The sequence below is a fragment of the Oncorhynchus mykiss genome, chromosome 16 (assembly GCF_057628025.1).
Source record: "Oncorhynchus mykiss isolate SJ-2025 chromosome 16, ASM5762802v1, whole genome shotgun sequence".
NCBI classification, from domain to species: Eukaryota; Metazoa; Chordata; class Actinopteri; order Salmoniformes; family Salmonidae; genus Oncorhynchus; species Oncorhynchus mykiss.
In genome coordinates this window covers 51,735,063-51,756,248 of record NC_143037.1, presented here as the reverse complement: position 1 = coordinate 51,756,248, position 21,186 = coordinate 51,735,063, and the positions used below count along the sequence as shown (strand labels likewise).

The window sequence follows — 21,186 nt, the reverse complement described above, 5'->3', positions numbered from 1 at the left end:
CCTCAATATGCCCAGTGAAAAATAAATCAATATTGTTGCATTTGATTGGGCTCTGGAGTTTTTCTTGATCCTATTACCTGGCCAGAAAAAAAGTATTGGCCCTAGTCGATAAGGGTGGAATTAATCCTCTACAACTAAATCTCAACCCACCATACAACTATCCATCAAAAATGAAAAATGAAAACTAAACACAATACATAACTAGTATACCAAAGAGTTTAAGTGGCTATGACAGTACTTAAATGCTGTACAGTAGGAATTTTGCGACACCTACCGACACATCAGGGGCATAGCTATCATTCATCCTCTGTTTGTTCCAGAGACGTTTCATTGGCTGCTTCCATCCGTTACTCATTGCTTGCATTCATGGGTTGGCTTGTCAATCAAAGTGCTATTTTGTTTTCTTCCTGGTTAGCTTCACAGTGACAGAGGAGCAAAAACATTCGGTGAGTGTTCATTATAACTACTTTTCTAATCATGGTAAATTGGACACATAATTTAGAGCTAGCAATGTGGTTATCCGCAAGTGATACTCTTCTAAAACACTTGCAATTTTTAAGCCAAATGTAAAAATAACTTGAGCTGCGCCAGCCAATAAGCTGTGCTGTCAGATTGTTATGCGACAGCTAGCTCGGTAGAGCTGCTCAATTTAGTAAGCTAAACGCACGATGTTTGACATTGCTTGCATAACAACTTTAACGAACCAAGAAATAAAGATAATAGGCTAGCTAACATCGGATTAGTAGTAGTGGCTAGTAGTTAGAAAGCCATCACACAACCCGGTGTCGTGACTCGTGCTGTGGTGGTGGCCAGCAGCAGCTTTTTTGCTTGTTCACGTGCGTCGCCCTGGGCGCTGCGCAGATTCATTCAATTATTCTTATCTGAATCTTTAAATTATTTGTATGAGTGTTATTTCACGAAATCAGATCTCAACATGAGCAGCATTTTACCCAAATCCACCCGTATGGACATTGTGTGGATCACATGACTATAGAATTGTAGGGCATATCCAAATAGAGTACCACAGAACGAGTCATAATACCCATACAACCTAGCGGTCAAAGAAGGAAATGGTTCCAATCGTTTTTCCACAATGGATTCTTCCCATAGGGGATTTTAGAAACGGCTAAAATAAGGGCTATGTTTCGTGTAGGATTACCCTGGCATGGTGTTTTGATAACCGTGTAAATCTCTCTAGGGCAAGGTGACTTATCAAATATATTGACCTGTATTTACCCCCCCAAAAATGAAATGATAATTAGCTGATAATGTGGCAATCATAAAGACCTACAAATGCCATGATGATTTGGACGAGACTGCTGAATTGAGGTAAAGGTAAGAATCGCTGGATTAACTATCTAATATTAGCTAAATTTAGTAATGAATAAATTGGCTAAATTCCTTTTAAATGGGCAATTCTGTAAGAGATGACGTGCAGGAGCTTGCAGTGATTTGTAGTCTTGTATGATGTCTACTTTGACTCTAATTAGCTTTTTAAAATCTAAGAGTAAATAGAGCTGAGCTGAGCTTGGCCTCTAAGACCCTCACAAACTTCTACCAATGCACCATTGAGAGCATCCTGTCGGGCTGTATGCCTGGTGCGGAAACGGCACTGTCCGCAACCACAGCCCAACGCATTGCCGGGGGCACATTGCCTGCCCTCCAGGACAGTTACAGCACCCGGTGTCACAGGAAGGTCAAGAAGATCATCAAGGACCACAGCCATCCGAGCTACGGCCTGTTCACTCTGGTACCATCTAGAAGGCGAGACTGAGAAACAGCTTTTATCTCCAGTCACCACTAGCCTTAGTCACTATTCTAGCTGGCTACCACCCGATACTTTACCCTGCACCTTACTGCCCTGTGTACATAGTTATTGAACACTGGTTACTTTAATAAAGTTTGCATACTGTTTTACCAACTTTAGGTGTATATACTGTATTCTATATAACTACTGCTGTACGCACCTTTTCTATCCATATACTGTCCATACTGTCTTTTCACACCATTATATTTATATACATTATATATTTTTATTTTCTGTTCTCTGACTTTGCTCATTATGTTTCTCAATTTTCTGGATTATGTGCGTATTTATTTATTTGTATTGCTAGGTATTTCTGCACTGTTGGGGCTAGAAACACAAGCATTTTTCTGCACCTGCTATAACATCTCTGTACCTGACCAATAAACTTTGATTTGAGCTGCTCAAAGTGACAACCATTTGAGAGCTGCGCGCTCTTGCTACCCATCGGATTATCCTGCTCAAACTAGGTTGTGTATGGGCGTGTGTGATTATTACTCTACATAACAAACTAAGAGCTTCAGGAATTCCTGTTTTTTTTATCATTTTTTATACAGTAACCTAGATTGAAAAATAGCATTATTACAATATTTTTTCCACAGGCTGAAGCGGGCCACTGATGTGGATGATTGACTCGCCCGGAGGGTTTCCAAAACCTCCCTTGGCCAGCGGGCAGCCCTGTATGTTGAGCCCTGATCTATATAAAATCTGGATTAGGATTTCTCTGCCTTTTTTCCTCTTTTGTATATGCCTTACCAGCATGTGACCTTTTGGTCTTTTGCCTCCCTCAGGCATATTTCACACTGATTTGTGAAGGAAGAGAGACCATGTGGAAGTCACATGAACAACAAGGATGAGACAAAAACAACTGGGAGTTAACTTGTTGAGGAGAGGACTGCTGCCGCCCAACTTCTCCCTCCAACTGGGGATTTGCTGCCTGTCCCACCCTCCACCCAAACATATGCAATGAACAGCACTACTCAGCCCCCTGCCATCATAGACGGGGATGTGGCAGTCAGTTCCGTGTTGGTACCATTCTTCCTCATCACCTTTATCGGGATAGCTGCAGCTGTGGTGAGTGGCTAACAGGGACATCACATGTTGGCCTACATCGATACAGTGAATAATTACTACTTTGATGAGCTACAGCTTTAAAAAAAAGCATTTTTTACCAGCTTAACTACTTTTTCTTTAATTGCAGGTGATGTATGTGCGCCGGAAGAGAAGGTAACTTGCTTTTATTAATTCATTTTATTCTCTTTATTGCTCTCAGCAGGTGTATGGTTGCTTATTAAATTGGCCAACTCCTTTTGAACAATACCCAGAATTCCTGCAATAATGTCCAAAAAGTGTCTTCTTACATTGGTCACTATGTCACAGTATACTCCTTTTCTATTGTGTGTTTTAGAATTGACAGGCTCCGGCACCAGTTGCTTCCAGTCTATACCTACGACCCCTCAGAAGAATTACATGAAGTTGAACAGGAAATGCTGTGGAAAGAGGAAGATACTAAGGTATGATTTAACCCTCGTCTTTGTCTATGAATCAATTGATAAGCTGCAGTCACATCTGGGATCCTTCCCTATGTGGCACTTTTATTCCATTACAAACACTAGATGGCAACATTGGCCACGCATAAATATAGGCCTTTTTACGTGATGTAGTCACAGATAGAGGAAGGAGATGGATGTCTCAAAGGATGTATACATCTGAAGCATCCATTTAGAACTTCTACTCACCACTGAGTATGGTGATGAGAGAAAGTCCAGTGGTGGGAAATGTGAGAAGATGGCGCTAGATGACATTTGTCTGACATTGTGCAAATGTTCTCATCGATGAAACATTCGATATCAATACAGTTTTCTGTTCCCAAAATGACAATATTTTATGAAGAGCGTGCACTAAGTTTTGTAGACTTGACCCTTTGCCAAAGTTTCAAGAACTTGCATTGTTTAGGAGGAGTCCAAAGGCAAATTTGAGTTATTGCACATTCACACTTCACAGAGAAGGCGTTCCCTAATGGAAATATGGAAATGCATGCTAAAAAGGGCCAATAAGATCTTGCAAGCCCGTGCTTGGCTCTGCCTACCTCCTTGCTTGTTCTGCCCACTATGCTTAATTTGCTCCCATTGGAAACAACACTGAGATATAAAAAAGAAAGAAAAAAAAAACCCTCAGCTGGCCAGTATCTTTGATGTAGTAGTATCAAATGGAGCAACTTGTGGCTCATCTTTGTTTGTAAATTTAAAAAATAAAATAAAGATCAGTCAAGAAAGTAGAGCTGTAGAATAATCTTTGCTGCGTTTTAGGAAGATTTTATGAATGATGATATTAACAAATGTAGACATTTATTTGAGAACTTGTAAAGCTAGGTTTGTTTTGCAGAGAGGCGGTACAACTAAGTACCCTCGCTTATATGTGAATTAGAGTACGGAGCAGTCTGACTGCGTGTTGGATGCCTTTCTATCTGATTCTTCTAGACAATTTTGTCACCTGACATGCTATCACTTTACATTTGCATGCGGTATAAACTCTGTGTCGTCCACGTGGGGGAAAAACTCTGAGCTGGATCTGTTGGAGCTTGATCTGTTGTTTCCAACATGGGTGTAAGTCAATTCAGCTTTAGGCACACTTTGTGAGTCACTCAAGATATTTGCACAAGGCGTTGACTTCAAATACAACAGCAATGAGGAAGATGAGTTGATCTAAAATTTTGTATGTATCTTCAGGTGGTGAAGGGCTGGGCACGGTCCTACCAGCAGCAACGTCCCCTGTTGATGAAAGATGCCCATGCATGAGTGTGTTGGAGCAGGACATCGATCTGTGCCATCCTACAGATCAGTGGAGTTAACCCTTGAGATGCCAGATTTGTCAATCATTAAACACAAAGGGTTTTTTAGGAAAAGCATGATAAATGGGAACAGCCTGTCATACCTTTGCATCATCATCTTTGTCATTATCATCCATCAGTCATCACCATCTCTGTTGGAGCATTTACTTTGTACAGTGTCAGCCTCTAAGCTAAGGGGAGGTTGGTTATTATGTGAACCTCTGAAGCCATGCCCGTTTTCACGAAAGCCATACCCTAAACCACGACACGTTGGCTAACTACTAGTGGACATTATTTATTTGAGACTATTTATTCATTTTTTTTAACTGTGTTTGTGTGTATGATTATGTGGGTGTTACTGAAACATTTGCCTTAATGTCCATTGTTACTGTTTTAAGTAGTACTATACCAGTGAGATTAGCAAAGCCTTGACCTTGGGTGGGATACTTCCAGTTGTACTACTAGTTTTGGTGGTGTAAAATTAGGTTACTATGTCCCTCACTATTCAATGTCATAAGTTACACAGATGTGCAGTCAATCAATTTGAGTCCTGCAATTTTCCTTGTTTGTTGCACTGTGAATACCATTATCAAATCAACCAAAGTAATACCTCCTTCTCGTCATCATCCAGATGTGTGATGATAAAACGGTGGTGAAGAGAGAGCAAGATTGTTTCCTGTTCTCTCTCTTTTGTTTCACTTGAGTTGTTTCAAACATCACATTCAGAAATAGGATGTGCAGAGAGAGAGAGAACCCTCTGGCTGTATCTGGGATGTCACACAATGGCCAATGAATGTAGATAGTGAACCAGCCTCCCCTACCCCACCCACTCCTCTCCATTATTTAGCTGTGACTACTGCCCTAAAAATGTCCTGTCTGGAAGACAGGGCAACAGGATTATTGTTCTTCTAGCAGAAGAACGTCATAGGCCTGACTGTATGCAGGAAACCTCATGTGTCGTTAAAGAAATGAGTGAACAGTGATTCATCCTTGTATAATGTGCTCTAGTCTAGGTTACCCACCTTTCCTCCTTGCATTTGTGAATGTCATTCAGGATGAGAGATGAAGGCTCCCATTTGAAATCAATCATCTTATCAGCGCATGTATATGTATGTAGGAGTCCACTCAATAATTTAAACTGAAATATATATAATGTATTTCCATTCATTTGAATGTGGAATTTAGACTTTTGACTTGAATAATTGACTTTTTCCTGAATGCTAACAGCTACGTATTACGCTCCACTATTTATAAAGTCGGAGTTAATTCCCATGCACATTAAACATAATGCATTCGATTTAAAATGCGGAGTGTGTTCTGAAAAGAAAATACAGGATAGACTACTGATGAAAATACAAATTCTACATGTAATTTTGACATCACTTATCAAGATTTTGCACACTTGTTCAAGACTGATTTATATTTGTTGCTTTTCAATTGAAGCACTAATTGTCTGTCCATGAAGTAAACTTGTATGCATCTTAGTGAGAATATGGACTTTTTATAGATGGTCTGGATGTAAAGCAAAAATAAAATGGAAAGGAGTTCCTATCCTGTCTTTGTAATCATTTGATATCAGTAACAATTGGAGAAACTGAAAGGGCGGGGATAAGCTAATTATAAACTGTGTAATAGGTCTAGAGTATACATTAGTCTGGCTTAAGTTATTCTCAAAAGACTTAAGAGGATGCAGGACAAGGCATGACCAAAAAAAAAGTATAAATTCTTGTATTTATTGACCCTTTCTGGATACAAATTGTCATAGTGCGCAATAGAAATATAGACATTGTATATTAAAAAGAATGATCCCATCTCATTAACTTGAATGAATTACATAACATGGATGATGTTGGTACATAGTCAAAATAGTTGCAGCTGTGAATGGATATATGTAATTACCGGAGTTCCACATGAGCATCATGCATCCCAAATGGCACTAACTATATAGTGCTCTACTTTTGACCAGGGCTCTGGTCAAATGTAGTGCATTATAAAAGGGAATAGGGTGCCATTGAGGAATGCATACATGGAAAAGCGCCTGGTGCCAAAGCCGCACCGAGGTCTACAACAGAATAACCTGGAGAGAACACCCAGTCTTTGTCACTAAACACACATGACAATCTGAATCAAGCAAACATTTCAGTGCACCAGAAGTAGGATTTATTAAAAAGATAAAACACACCGTCTAATCTACCAGTCAGCGAACACAAATTTGCAAAGCTGAGAGATCATGACTTTACAAATTTTTGTGACCCGTCTCTGTACGCTCGCTTTAAAAACAAAGAGGAGCAGAGGAGGGTGTGAGAGCACACCTTCACTAGTAGCTAGGCTAGGCAGTCTTTAAAATACCAAATAACAGTCAGATTAAAAAAAGACCACGTAATACAAACATTTCTCACACACTTGCCAGAGTTTACATTGTACATTTGAAACCAGTTGAAGAATGCAATATGGGAAAGTTTAAAGTAAGCTGTCGTCAAGTGAGGTATGAGATTCTGGGCCTTGTCAGGCCCGTTGCAGTTTTCCGGGTTTTTATAACTGAGATTGTAGCAGCTTATAGGTTTGAGGAGAGACCCAGTAACTGGACTGTGATCTTGAGATCCCTGACACTGAGAAACACAAACAAAACAACATTGTTTTTCTGGAGTAGACAGCAGACACTGACTATCCTCACAGAAAAAGCTGAATATTTCAACATCCTGTACAAAGTGATGACGACACACAACAGGCCTTCTAAAGCAGTGAGAGGGAAAATGGAATGATCAGCTATTATACAGACCCATTGGATAAAACAGTGCCACAACAGTAACAATCCAGCTCTTAGTTTGGCCAAACAGTTTGTTACACAGTTCACCTAGAGCTGACCAAGTGGCCATGGGTTGCAACAAATGCTGTAGACTGGGAGGACCACATTAAGAGGAACAGCAGATGCCACAGAGTTCAAAAAAAGTTTCCTGGAGTGTTGAGAGAATGTAGCTCCCCAATCAATGAATCCCTACCCATCCTTAAGCCATTATGACATTATTATGACAAGTTTTTGTAGACATCAAAGCAGCACAATTACTCAGGTATTTGAGGGCATGTTATGACCCAGAGGAACACGATAAAACACAATCAGTCCGATCAAATCTTTGATTAGTAACAGTACACTTTAGTTAACACAAGCCTTTTCCAGTGTAGCCCCGAAGAGGCTATAGGGAGACGAGCACAAGCCACATCAGAGGCTAGTTAGGGGACAGCTTATTTTGGATGGGAGGGGGAGGAACAATTCTGCACAATCAAAAGAAGTAACAGGGAGAGGTCTAATACAGAGATTATGTCTATAATAATATATTTAATGATCATACTGTATTTTCTCCATATCAGCTTCTCCGCTGGTAAATTGATGTAAGGGATAGATTAAGCACTTCACACTTAAAAACAGCAAGTATAGGCAAAATTCACCTCTTGTCCAATAGAAAACAAGTTTATATGACCCACCAGCTCAACATACCGGTGTTAGGGAAAAAATGAGTAACACTAAGCCGAGAGAATGTGCTATACACTGTCTTTTGAAAGAAGCGCGTCCAAAAACTCATCCAAACACATTTTTGTCCAGTATAAAAGACTTGCAATACCACGACATACACATAGAGAAACGGTTGTCCGTCACCTGTACTGTGATTCTTTGATAGATATGCTTGTTAAGAAACATCCATTGGTTTTCCAGTGCAGTTGCAAATAGAGGTTGGATGAAGTGTGTTGTTGACCCTCTAGCGAGAAGGCAAGAAAGTGAACTGTAGAAAAGAGGTTGGGGTGGCACCGGTATTGGAGATTCAGCCTAGCTCTGGTTGACAGGGAGTCAGTATGTTGAGTGAGGTAGCATGGGTTGCAAGTTTACTGGTCTTTCTCCCCCTCCTCTTCAGATGATTCCTGGGTTGCCTGTTCCTCCTTTTCCTGAAAAGACACCAAACACAGACCACAGTCAACCCATGTTTCTACTGGTTCACACCAAAAATATAACACAGTAAGAAAAGGGGATCTGATCAAATATAAGTCACCAGAAGTGCATCAATCTTTCAACTACAATAACTGCCTTGCAATATGAACAATGGTGTCTATGGGGAGTCTTTAGGATTTGGGAGGGACTTGTACAGTGGCCTTGCTAGTGAAACATCTGAGTATTGAAGTGGAAGAAGGAGTGTACATGTTGATCACATCTCACTGATAAACAAAACCAGCGTGAAAGTCCCTAGAGCCCCCAGGGGAGGACTTGGCCATCTGTAGTGACTCATCTGAGTGGTGAGTCACACGGTGAGGCATCCTCTACCTCAAACTCCCACCAACTCCTCCCACTCTGGTGCAGGAGAGTTCATTCATAAAAAGAGAGCGCAGTTAGGTTGGTAACTATGGGTCATTCCCCACTGTGACCAATGCAACACAGGCTTCTGGGAGTAGGCTACACCGCGCTTATTTTATTTAAGGCCCAAGTATGCTTACAGTGGAGGCAAAGTTTGGTTGGTTTGTGCCGGATTAAACTGTGGTTTTTAAATCATTTTGCAACAATTCCTTTATTCTAGACATGTTTTGAACAGATTGAAATATGTCAACAGTGATGTATGAAATTGTGGTTAAGCCCATAAAAAATGTAATATAATAGATTTAACTTAAACATGTATTTTCAACTATACCTTGTCGGTTTCAAAGACTCACTCAAGACAATGAACTCAGCATACACTTGTGCAGAAATCAATAGTAATTAAAAAAAACAGAAGATTGGATGTGTAAATATGTATAAAATACTATGTACATAATACAAAGCACATACAATACGGACCAATGGGTCTGTGTTTCCGATCAGTAACAGTGGTTCACTCCAGTGCAATATCGAATCAATAAACAGCATGTCTGTAAGGCAAATACAGTTCCTCAATAGCTTTATAACATAGCATAAACAGAAATGCATAGCATCCTTTAATACGTCTCTCAGTCCAGTGCAGGCTTGCTTGCCAAGACTTCCGTGAGCTCTTTCTCCTGGCTCTCAATCAGGCCCGGGAGATATATAGACTTAAAACATTTGTATAGATCTGGCGGATAACTGGCCTCAAATGTAACCATAGCTTCCAGCATACAGCTTGCATGCAAACTATTCCCTAGCCTCCCTCTTGCCTGCTCAATCTTTTCACCCTGTTGTAAATACAATGAATACATTTTGACAATGGAAAGACGGCGCACATAAGGGCCCTCAGAGTCCGAGGTCTCCTCTGGGGTTTGTTCTCCCTTAAAGATAAATAAAGAAAAAGACATGAGTCATCATGAAAGTATAGCTAGGTACAGTTATGTACAGCTAAGGGTTACAAGTTTCATCAACAACAAATTCAATAGCACAAAACACCTAATGAACACATTCTCCTGAACGCAAAGCTCAACTACAAGCAAAACTAGATTATTAACAATCATTGCTTACCTCGTCCCAGCTGTCTTCAGAATCGTGTGAAGACGAGTCCCACGGGTCAGTTTTTAGGCCAAAATTTGCCAATTCCTTATTCGGAGCTATCAGTGCCACCTGGAATGTGCGTTGTTTCAAAGAGGACGCGACAGACTCCAGGTGTAGTTGACTTCACACCTGGTAGCTGGTTGTTGCAAACAGAAAAGGTTAAGTTGAACGTTTTAATTTGCACACAATGGTTTCCATGTTTTTTTTATGGTGGAAGAGCAGTGGAAGATACGCAGAAGCCACTGGAAACCTTCCCACAACTTTATTCAACCAATCACAGGGGGTGCTGGGGTTGAAGTTCGCCTGGGACGACGAGTTTGCTTGTTTGTTTACGTCTTTTTGTTTCTACGAACAAGCCAAATTTCGCTGTAAGCATGCTAACTTAAGACCTTTGGGATTTCTAACAGCAGTGAGCATGTGAAGGGGAACCAAACAGTGACAATTTAAGAGTGAGTCAGAGTCAAGGGGGGATTAGTTAAAGATAATATTAACACCTATGATAATAAGAGCTACTCTTACCTCTTTCTTGGGTCTTCCCCTGCGTTTCATCCCTGCAGTTGAGGCTGCTGGTGCCTTCTGTAAAATGAGGGAAGAAAAACTAACAATTAATCTAACTGCACAGAAACCTGCTAATCTACTGTCACTAGAGGGCACTAATACTCATATTAGGAAGCAGATGGTTTGAGGGCATTGGGTTCATTGGCTATTATCTCGGGAATCTGACAGGAACTGCACACAGGGCACTCCAGCTCGCTGGCCACCTGGTCTGGGGCTCAGAGACAGCTGGTGAAATTGGGCAAGAAGAAACGAGCCCACTTCAGATCCATCCTTGCACACAGGGTTGGGTAGGTTAGTTTCTAAATGTAATCTGTTACAGTTACATATCCATAATTGCAATCGGCAATGTAACTTTTTGATTACCTAAATCCATACTTTGTTACTTTTAGAATACTTTCACCTTAAGAGGCTTTAGAAGACAAAAGGGATCCATCAAACGCATTTGGTGTGTCATCATAGTGGTTCCTGACTTATGGTCAGACTCGCTCACGTGGGAAAATGATAACCTTTTTTCAATGCTGAATTGAATGTCATTGAGAAAACAGAACGGTTTCTTTATTATGTCTCATCTTTTAACTAAATGCAATCTATTAGCTTCCTAAATGTAACTAGTTATATCTAGCTGTCCAATAACATGTTCTGATGGAATGGCTTGTCCTGCACTTTGTTAAAACCTTGGGTGCATTGAGTGAATGTTGCAAAAAACATTTTGGTTCCTTTCTAAACGTGTTAAAAATGTAAACATTTGTTCAATGCTGAATTGAATGTCATTGAGAAAACAGAAAGGTGTATTTTTCTTTGCAAACATCTTTTCTGAATTTAAAAGTAATCCAAGAAGTAATGTCGTTTTTCAAAAGTAATATTTTTGCTGGTAATGCTTACAGTTGGTAACAGTTACCATATTTTTGTAAATCAGATTACATGTAAACAATTACTCCCCAACCATGCTTGCACATAAACACACATGCATATATACACACTTATATCCTTTTCCTACACACACACACAGCGCCTAGAGGAGCGTGGGGGTTGGGGCGAGGGATAGAACTTGTCTGTTGCTATGGTGATGCGAGGGAGAAAAGAACTAGGGCTGTGTGTTGGGGGGTAATGTCAGCTTGCGGCCTCTGCACCTGCACCACACTGTGCATGACAAGCTACAGGAAGCTGGAGGACAGGAAGTCAGGGGGAATTAACCGAAAAAAATGGGCGTCTCTTTAAGCAGCCAGTAAACCCAAGATCTTACAAATGGAAGCTCTGGCGCTGCTATTTTTTAGACTTGAGGTGAAAAGGGCCAAAATAATTACAGTTAACCTATAAATCATACTTAACAGGACATCCTTTGAACAGGAGGAGGTGAGACAGTGGTGGAAAAAGTACCCAATTTTCATATTTGAATAAAAGTAAAGATGCCTTAATAGAAAATGCCTCAAGTAAAAGTAATCTGGTAAAATACTACTTGAAAAGTCTAAAAGTATTTTGTTTTAAATATCAAAAGTAAATGTAATTGTTAAAATATACTTAAGTATCAAAAGTAAAAGTATAAATAATTTAAAATTCCTTATATTAAGCAAATACAAATAATTTTATTTGTTATTTTTTACTGATAGCCGGGGCACTCTCCAACACTTAAGACATAATTTACAAACAAAGAATTTGTGTTTAGTGTGTCCGCCAGATCAGAGGCAGTCGGGATGACCAGGGATGTTCTCTTGATAAGTGTATGAATTGGACAATTTTCCTGTCCTGCTAAGCATTCAAAATGTAATGAGTACTTTTGGGTGTCAGGGAAAATGTATGGAGTAAAAAGTACATGATTTTCTTTAGGAATGTAGTGGAATAAATGTAAAAGGTGTCAAAAAATTGAAATAGTAAAGTACAGATACCCCAAAATACTTTACACCTATTAGATTAACTACCACTGTGATCCTTAAAGATAATCAAGAGTCATGGCTACATGATTATTTCTTAGTACTTGACTACAAGGATGAGGTTGAAAACTAAGGGTAGTATCAAGTTAAAACCATAGGGACAACTAAAACTATAGGAGCTGGTGACAGCTGTTCCATCTGACCCTAATGGTAATCTATGGTCAACAGTGGCCTGCACGATCAAATGTCTAATGTGGTTTTTGCAGGACGACTGAAAGGTGGCTGCCAAGCCTAGTTGACAGTCTAGCAGGGTAAATTCATTCGGTTGAGTAAAATAGGGCTAACATATTGCCTTACCTTGCCCTTGGTGGCAGTCTTGTTCTTGCTACCCTTTGGCCTTCCCCTGGGCCTCTTTGGAGTAGGGGACCCACTGGGCTCCTGAAAGAAAAATATGGGAAATGGTTAGGTGGACAGCACAGCGTTACATTTGAACAGTCAAAGATGCCAACGCATAAAATGGTGGTTTTATAGTTGTTGCACCCGAAGGTTTGACACTATACACTATGGACGTAATGATGAAGGAAGTGTCTTTTTATGGAGGGCAAACAACTTAGTCTAATTCCATGTATGATGTGATACGACACGCAGCTTCTTACATGGAATACTTTGTTATTCATGACACTAAGAGTGCACTGTTCAAGGTCAGTGCAACTGACACCTGTTGCTACTTTAAGACTAACAGGTGGTCACAGCCACATTGCCAAGTTCCATTAACTGTAACAAGCTGACAGTGGTTTAGATGACAGTGGTTTAGATCAGACCAAAAATATAGTAGTTGTGAATAAGAGGTATGTAGGAAGTATTGGTATTGTATAACACAAAGATAATATACCACTGTGCAGACCTGTGTTCAGAATAGACTTCTAGGGCAGATTTAACTGTTGCATCAATTGCAAAACTCATTTGCCCAAAACAATACATTCAATGTAACAAAAATGCTAACATGATCACTCAACAGGGATGGTGGTAGTTCAACAGCAAACACAAATAAACATGATTAATGCATTTGGCTGTATATTATGGAGGTGCAGGTTTTTATTACCTCCTCAGTCTGTTTACAGCAGCAGCTACTAGCAACAACGCAATCCAATACCAACAACACCCTCAGGAGAGTGACAGCAACATGGACCAATCATTGCTTTTACTCCGCTTATATAAACCAATCAGTTAGAAGCAGAGGTGGGGTATGTGGGTTACCACTGGTTTAAGGGGTTCAGGTTACATATCAATGACAGCCTGCCAGACCAACGGTTGATCGTCATTACATATGCACACAGCCAGGGCTGGTGAGGAGGGGGTGGGGAAGGTAAAAAGAGAGACCTATCCAATGACTCTTTACACTAAGTCACATCAAGAGAAATGACACAATGGAGTCAGGAGTTCTCCATGGTGAAACTACATAGGAATAAGACACCTCTGACAGGCAACGCTACTGCTTTGCGATGGGTTCTGAAACCTGCTGCAGGATCAGGTTTTGGTTGACCAGTTAACTTAACCAGGAAAACTCTGTGCCCTAGTTGTTGTGGGCATAACCAGGCCCGGGAGCCATAACCAAGTCGGGCAGTGTTTCCTGGTCACACATGATCTATCATACAGAAGAAAGGTGGTGTTGTTTTATAAAGCTACTTACATCAGAACCACTTTTCACCTGTGGCTGTTTCCTTGGTCTTCCACGTCCCCTCTTCTCTGCCCCCTCCTCTTTTGGTGAGATGGTACCCTTGTCACTCATGTTGATTTGTAATCCTGAGATTAAAAAAGGAAAATAACGTTTTAATAATAGGGCCGATTTTCACAAATTCGTGTAAATAACATATACCACAGTATGATACTAAGAAATCTCCAAAACAACAATACTGACTCATTTTTTGTTATTACATTAGCAGTCTTATTACAGCGTAATTACATAGTAGGTACAGTGCCATAATAATGTATATTGCATTTGACTTATCCCAATGTATTTGCAGCACTGTTTGTTTGTGTCTCATTTGTGCTCCATTAGCGGTATATGCTACTGATACATAAACGGTGTATGCCAGTCAACCAGCTTGTGTGAACCGATTGTATTGCCCAGGGTTTCCCAAACTCGGTCCTGGGGCCCCCCACCCTGGGTGCACGTTAGCCATAGGACTACACAGCAGATTAAAAACAATCAAAGCTTGATAATGAGCTAGTTATTTGAATCAGTTGTGCCAGGGCATTAACAAAACGTGCACCCAGGGGGGGCCCAGGACCGAGTTTGGGAAACCCTGGTATAGCCTACATACAGCAGGATTCCGCGCGCAACGGAGTGTATACCAAGCAAGTAGTGAAATGTCCTGGCTTGGTGTAGGCTGCAACAGCTCAGCAATGTTTAAAGCCCAGTCGCTACGGATACCCAGTAGATTCAGTGCGTAGAATAGGCAAATGAAAACAAAAAGAGAATAAACGAGGTAGACCGTCTCTCGAAATTCAGTCGGCATAGACTGTATGGAATATCGTTGTATGAGTACAAACATCAGCACACCGACGTTATCAAATAACATTTACAACATTCACGCCTATCAGCCTATCGAATTATATGTCAAAATAACACGCAGGCGTGACCGTATGCAAGGTCAGTTTTGTGTTCACCGCAATGGTTTGGATTACTCCTACCTTGATCCCTTGAAGATTATGGCCCTCGAACGAATTCCCGCACAAACCAGTCGCTTGTTTTACCGGTTGAATCCTTTAACTAAAGCTCTTGTTATATATTCGACAGAGGCTACACAACGCCCGCCCCTTAAATTCCAGTCTGTGCAGCACAGCAACTAGAGAAGCAGACTATAGAATAGAGCCCCTAGACTAGAAGTAAAACATATTGTAGAATTTTTTATTTACCTGATTTAAAATGTAAGCTGCCGATCCAAAGCGTGCTAAAAATAGCTGTCTGTCTCTCTTCAAGATAAAGAAAATGCGCCAGCCTCAAGGAGTTTTGGGCAATTTAAAGAGGCGTCCTCACAGTAGCTATAACATTGAGGGCGGAGATATGATAAGTGGGCCACCCCAACACCCGTCATCCACCCCCAACCCCAGGTGGGACCTGGAATCGAACCCACTACCCTGGCTTTACAAGCGCCATGCTCTAACAACTGAGATACAAAATACTACCCCAGCAATATAAAATTATTAAATATTTCCCTAGGTTTATGTACCTTCAACTCATATTTTTTTTTATGTGATGTTTATTTCATAGAAAGTAATTCCAAGATGACTACAAACAGTACTGGTCAAACGTTTGGACACACCTACTAATTCCCGGGTTTTACTTTATTTTACTATTTTCTACATTGTAGAATCAGAGTGAAGACACCAAAACTATGAAAAAACACATGGAATCATGTAGTAACCAAAAAAGTGTTAAACATATAAAAAATTATTTTATATTTGAGATTCATCAAAGTAGCCACCCGTTGCCTTGATGACAGCTTTGCACACTCTTGGCATTCTCTCAACCAGCTTCATGAGGTAGTCACCTGGAATGCCTTTCAATTAACAGGTGTGCCTTTTTTTTAAAGTTAATTTGTGGAATTTCTTTCCTTCTTAATGTGTTTGAGCCAATCAGTTGTGTTGTGACAAGGTACGAGTGGTATACAAAAGATAGCCCTATTTGGTAAAAGACCAAGTTCATATTATTTCAAGAACAGCTCAAATAAGCAAAGAGAAATGACAGTCCATCATTACTTTAAGACATGAAGGTCAGTCAATACGGAACATTTCAAGAACTTTGACAGTTTCTTCAAGTGCAGTTGCAAAAACCATCAAGCGCTGTGATGAAACTGGCACTCATGAGGCCTGCCACAGGAAAGGAAAACCCAGAGTTACTTTTCTGCAGAGGATAAATTCATTAGAGTTACCAGTTCGGATTGAATGACCTTCAAGTAATGAAGGACTGTCACGACTTCCGCCGAAGTCGGTCCCTCTCCTTGTTCGAGCGGTGTTCGGCGGTCGACGTCACCAATCTTCTAGCCATCACTGATCCATTTTTCATTTTCCATTGGTTTTGTCTTGTCTTCCTTCACACCTGGTTTCAATCCCATCAATTACATGTTGTGTATTTAACCCTCTGTTTCCCACCATGTCCTTGTCAGAGATTGTTTGCTTTGTATGTTCGTGATTTATGTATTGGTGCGCGACGGGTTCTTGTACCCACTTTTATTTATTATGTACTTTGGTTTTGGAGTTTTGTTAAGGGCTATTAAACTACTCCATTTATACCAAGTTCGATTCTCCAGCGCCTGACTTTCCTGCCACCAACACACACACATTACAAGGACTGTCGTTTCTCTACATAATTCCATGTGTTACTTCATAGTTTTGATCAAAAATCGAATCAAATGTTATGTCACATAAGACAAATAGACCTTACTGTGAAATGCTTACTTACAAGCCTAACCAACAGTGCAGTTCAAGAAAGAGTTAAGAGAATATTTACTAAATTAAGTAAAAATAAAAAAGTAACATAGTAGAATTACATAACAAGAACGAGGCTATATACAGGGGGCCCAGTACCGAGTAAATGTGTGGTGGTACGGGTTAGTCGAGATGTTTTCACTATTATTGTCACGACCGTGTGTAGAGACGGACCAAGGCGCAGCAGCGGAGGTTGAGTTCCATATCTTTATTATTAAGTGAAACTTAAGCAAAACAATAAAGAAAGACCGAAACGTGACTAAGTGGTGCACATGTACCAATACAAAACAATATCCCACAAACACAGGTGGGAAAAACAGCTACTTAAATATGATCCCCAATTAGAGACAACCATTACCAGCTGCCTCTAATTGGGAATCATACAAATCACCAACATAGAAAATAAACTTAGAACCCCACATATAAATAAATAAACTAGATCACCCCCAGTCACGCCCTGACCTACTTCACCATAGAGAAACAATAGCTCTCTATGGTCAGGGCGTGACAATTATTCTACAATGTAGAAAATAGTCAAAATAAAGAAAAACTCTTGAATGAGTAGGTGTGTCCAAACTCTTTTGACTGGTACTGTATACTAGAAATCAAGTAAATCAAGTTGTATTGTATTGTTTGTAGTCTATTCTATTTGTCCTCTTGCTCAGTTGTGCACCGGGGCCTCCCACTCCTCTTTCTATTCTGGTTAGAGCCAATTTGCGCTGTTCTGTGAAGTGAGTAGCACACAGCGTTGTACCAGATCTTCAGTTTCTTGGCAATTTCTCAAATGGAATAGCCTTCATTTCTCTGAACAAGAATAGACTGACGAGTTTCAGAATAAAGTTCTTTATTTCTTGCCATTTTGAGCCTGTAATCAAACCCACAAATGCTGATGCTCCAGATACTCAAATAGTCTGAAGGCCAGTTTTCTTGCTTCTTTAATCAGGACAACAGTTTTCAGCTGTGCTAACATAATTGCAAAATGGTTTTCTAATGATCAATTAGCCTTTTAAAATGATAAACTCGGATTAGCTAACACAATGTGCCATTGGAACACAGGAGTAATGGTTGCTGATAATGGGCCTCTGTACGCCTATGTAGATATTCCATTTTCTTTTAAATCAGCCGTTTCCAGCTACAATAGTCATTTCCAACAACAATGTCTACACTGTATTTCTGATCAATTTGATGTTATTTTAATGGACAAGAAATGTGCTTTTCTTTTAAAAAAAGGACATTTCTCAGTGACCCCAAACTTTTGAACGGTAGTGTATATTTTTTTAAAATTTAACTGGGTAAGTCAGTTAAGAACATATTCTACCCCGGCCAAACTCTAATCCGGACTCCCAATCACGGCCGGTTGTGATACAGCGTGGAATCGAACCAGGGTTTGGAGTAACGCCGCTAGCACTGCGATGCAGTGCTTTAGACCACTGTGCCACTCAGGAGTCCATTTGTGGGGAAAAACACATTCTGATTGGCTGGGCCTGGCTCCCCAGTGGGTGGCTGCACCCATGGTGCACCCCTATCCAGTCATGTGAAATCCATAGATTAGGGCCTAATTAGTTTTTTTTCTCAATTGACTAATTTCCTTATATGAACTGTAACTCAGTAAAATCTTTGAAATTGTTGCATGTTGTGTTCATATTTCTGATCAGTATAGATAACAAAACATGAAATGAAAGGAAACAATGGAAATCTCTGTTATCAGATATATCCAGTATACTGCCCTGTTTCTGCATGACTAAACTACCAACGTACTGCATGCATAGTCGTCCTCCTCCATAGGTAGACCACTAGACTAGACCTATATCTGTTCTTGAATGTAAATCTGGAGTGAATGGGGTCACTATACATGTGAAACAGATAGGTGTCACACCGTTAACTGCTGTCCCATTGGGACACACTGGGACACACTCTTAGCAGCAAATGGCTCCGTATCCCTCACTCTGCCAAAACATAGGATAAGGGACAGACGACAATGGGCCATCTATGTAATGGAGAAGTGTATTATACCTCGTCACCTCCCCCTCAGACACACACCTCCCATCCTCCAAAATAGGACGGAACAGGAACACTTCCCAATCCCTACCCCCCTGGCTCAACAAATGCTTTCCATGTGCCTGCTAGACTGCTATATGGTTATCTATAGGTTCCTTCTGTCTGTCTAGGGCTCAGTTTCACACCAATAAGCCCACAAAAACAAATAAAACAACAAATTAATTTAAGCTGCCCTACATAAATAAAATGACACATTCTTGCTGTACTTTTGCATAAATGTTCTATGTTGATAAAGCATGGATTATAAAGAAATAGGGAACTGTGAAGTAAAATGTAATAATGCTGTAATTACAAACAGCAGGATGATATGTTTATTGAGCAATTGGCACATTATTGAATAATTCCAATAATAGTTGGTACTTCTGTAAGTTAACAAAAAAAACTGTTTAATAGCGAGGGTACTTTTGACACATTTTCTGACCCAATTTCAGTTAGATCTTTTCAAATTTTAATGAAATTGTGATGGTGTCAGAGGTAAATAGTTAGGTAAAGGAATTGTTAGGTAAATAGAGATTTGAGCATGTGGGTACAGAATCTGGTGAGATATACAGTGTATGTATGCTACTGTACATGGTGGTCAGATAGGATGAGTGGGTTAAAAGGGGGATTGGATGGGGGGGTGAATGGAGAGAAGTGCTCTTTTTCTGAATGAATCCAATGTTCTGCTCAGCATGTGCTTGCCTGGCAAGCCAGTTCTCCATCTCACTCTATTCACTTCCTTCCGCTCTTTCTTCCCCCAGTCCCCCTAACTCATCCACCCCCAACTTCCCCCCATGTCTCTGCTATGCTCAGGCTGAGTCCCTCTATACTGGGATGAACACAGGGCAACCAGCCCAGAGAGTGTGTGTGCCTAAGGAATGTCCTCCTCCCAAATATGGGATGAGCCCTGCTGCTGAACCATGCAGCATCAGCCTGGAGCAGGATGGGGGGGATGATGGACTGTAGCTGATATTACTTTTAAATATATATATTTTTATTAGACATGGCAGAACTGTGTAAGAAATAACATAACTGTGTTCAAGTACATGTGTTCTCACATGGGGAAAAAAGTATTTTCTAATACCCTTTTCAAAAACGTTCCCCCAGTAAAGTATTTGAAGTATCACTGAGTATACCAAACATTAGGAACACCTTCCCAATATTGAGTTGAACCCCCCCCTCCTCCCTTTGCCCTCAGAACAGCCTCAATTCGTCGAGGCATGGACTCTACAAGGTGTCGATGTTGGCCTATGTTGACTCCAATGCTTCTTTTTGAAGAAGTCTCTAATAGCTTTGCACACCTGGATTGTACAATATTTGCACATTATTATTTAAAAAACTAAGCTCTGTCAAGTTGTTTGTTGATCATTGCTAGACAGCCATTTTCAAGTCTTGCTATAGATTTTCAAGCTGATTTAAGTCAAAACTGTAACTACGCCACTCAGGAACATTCCATATTGTGTTGGTAAGCAACTCCAGTCTACACTGAGTATACAAAACATTAGGAACACCTTTCAATTGTCTCACAGGTTAAAAATCCTTCTTTAACCTGTCTCCTCCCCTTCATCTACACTGATTGAAGAGCATTTAACAAGTGACATCAATAAGGGATCATACCTTTCACCTGGATTCACCTGCCCAGTCTATGTCATGGAAAGAGCAGGTGTTCTTAATGTTTTGTATACTCAGTGTATAATTACCACCAAAGTATTTCACAGAAAGTTGACAACACCTGTATTCTAAATTGTGAGTACTGTGGCATTACAAAGCTGTCTGTTAAAAGATAACACTCAGGCTTGAATATAAATAGTTTAATTTCAATAGATGAATAATCATGCAGAATTCAGCATTCCAAAGTGATAAGAAAACTCCCCATGTAGCAGCTGTACAAAAAACAAATAGCTTTCTTATCACTAGCCACAAAAGGCTGCAAAACAGTCCAGCTAAAATTCAGCAACAACACACAATGAAATACACCAAAAAGCAAATCACGTCCAATCCAGACTCAAAGCACTCCTTGAAGCACCTGGCTCCTGGAGACCACAGGCAGCTCTAGGGGGAACCCTTTGGGGGGTCTTGGCCCACTTTGTCATACTAACCCCCCTTCTCCTGTATTTCCTCC

At 40.3% G+C, this 21,186-nt stretch overlaps 2 protein-coding genes across 9 annotated transcripts; one reads left to right on the top strand and one right to left on the bottom strand.

Annotated features, from left to right (window-relative positions):
• The first annotated feature begins 357 nt into the window (after positions 1 to 357).
• Positions 358 to 6,185, top strand: LOC110492180 (small integral membrane protein 29). Of its 3 annotated transcripts, XM_090203194.1 has the most exons (7): positions 379 to 446; positions 2,115 to 2,274; positions 2,407 to 2,484; positions 2,596 to 2,878; positions 3,006 to 3,031; positions 3,213 to 3,318; positions 4,534 to 6,185. In XM_090203194.1, exons 4-7 carry the CDS (start codon positions 2,771 to 2,773, stop codon positions 4,600 to 4,602), a joined length of 309 nt encoding a protein of 102 aa, XP_090059320.1. In that variant the 5' UTR covers positions 379 to 446; positions 2,115 to 2,274; positions 2,407 to 2,484; positions 2,596 to 2,770; the 3' UTR covers positions 4,603 to 6,185. The 3 variants fall into 3 exon arrangements, with proteins under 3 accessions (XP_021421941.1, XP_021421944.1, XP_090059320.1); XM_021566266.3 differs by lacking the exon at positions 2,115 to 2,274 and having other exon boundaries at positions 358 to 446; XM_021566269.3 differs by lacking the exons at positions 2,115 to 2,274; positions 2,407 to 2,484 and having other exon boundaries at positions 361 to 446.
• A 162-nt stretch (positions 6,186 to 6,347) lies between these two features.
• Positions 6,348 to 15,608, bottom strand: LOC110492179 (high mobility group protein HMG-I/HMG-Y). 6 transcript variants are annotated; one of them, XR_016487345.1, is made up of 6 exons: positions 15,456 to 15,604; positions 14,227 to 14,339; positions 12,894 to 12,974; positions 10,630 to 10,686; positions 10,081 to 10,246; positions 6,772 to 9,893 (listed from the first exon to the last, which is right to left on the bottom strand). XR_016487345.1 is itself a non-coding variant. In XM_021566265.3 (5 exons), the coding sequence occupies exons 2-5, from the start codon at positions 14,323 to 14,325 to the stop codon at positions 8,511 to 8,513; spliced, it is 297 nt and encodes a 98-aa protein (XP_021421940.1). In that variant the 5' UTR covers positions 14,326 to 14,339; positions 15,231 to 15,608; the 3' UTR covers positions 6,348 to 8,510. The 6 variants fall into 6 exon arrangements, 4 of the variants coding, with proteins under 4 accessions (XP_021421940.1, XP_021421939.1, XP_090059322.1 ...); XR_016487344.1 differs by having other exon boundaries at positions 9,069 to 9,893; positions 15,231 to 15,583; XM_021566265.3 differs by lacking the exon at positions 10,081 to 10,246 and having other exon boundaries at positions 6,348 to 8,570; positions 15,231 to 15,608.
• Between the last annotated feature and the right edge of the window lie 5,578 nt (positions 15,609 to 21,186).

Bases quoted from the DNA above. Each gene is read 5' to 3' on its own strand.
- LOC110492179 (XM_090203196.1), bottom strand. From the start codon at position 14,325: ATGAGTGACAAGGGTACCATCTCACCAAAAGAGGAGGGGGCAGAGAAG. The intron at 12,975-14,226 runs GTAAGTAGCTTT...TTTTTCTTTCAG, and splicing joins AGGTGAAAAGTGGTTCTGAT to GAGCCCAGTGGGTCCCCTAC. The intron at 10,687-12,893 runs GTAAGGCAATAT...CTCATTTTACAG, and splicing joins AGACTGCCACCAAGGGCAAG to AAGGCACCAGCAGCCTCAAC.
- LOC110492180 (XM_021566266.3), top strand. From the start codon at position 2,771: ATGAACAGCACTACTCAGCCCCCTGCCATCATAGACGGGGATGTGGCA. The intron at 2,879-3,005 runs GTGAGTGGCTAA...CTTTAATTGCAG, and splicing joins TCGGGATAGCTGCAGCTGTG to GTGATGTATGTGCGCCGGAA. The intron at 3,032-3,212 runs GTAACTTGCTTT...TGTGTGTTTTAG, and splicing joins TATGTGCGCCGGAAGAGAAG to AATTGACAGGCTCCGGCACC.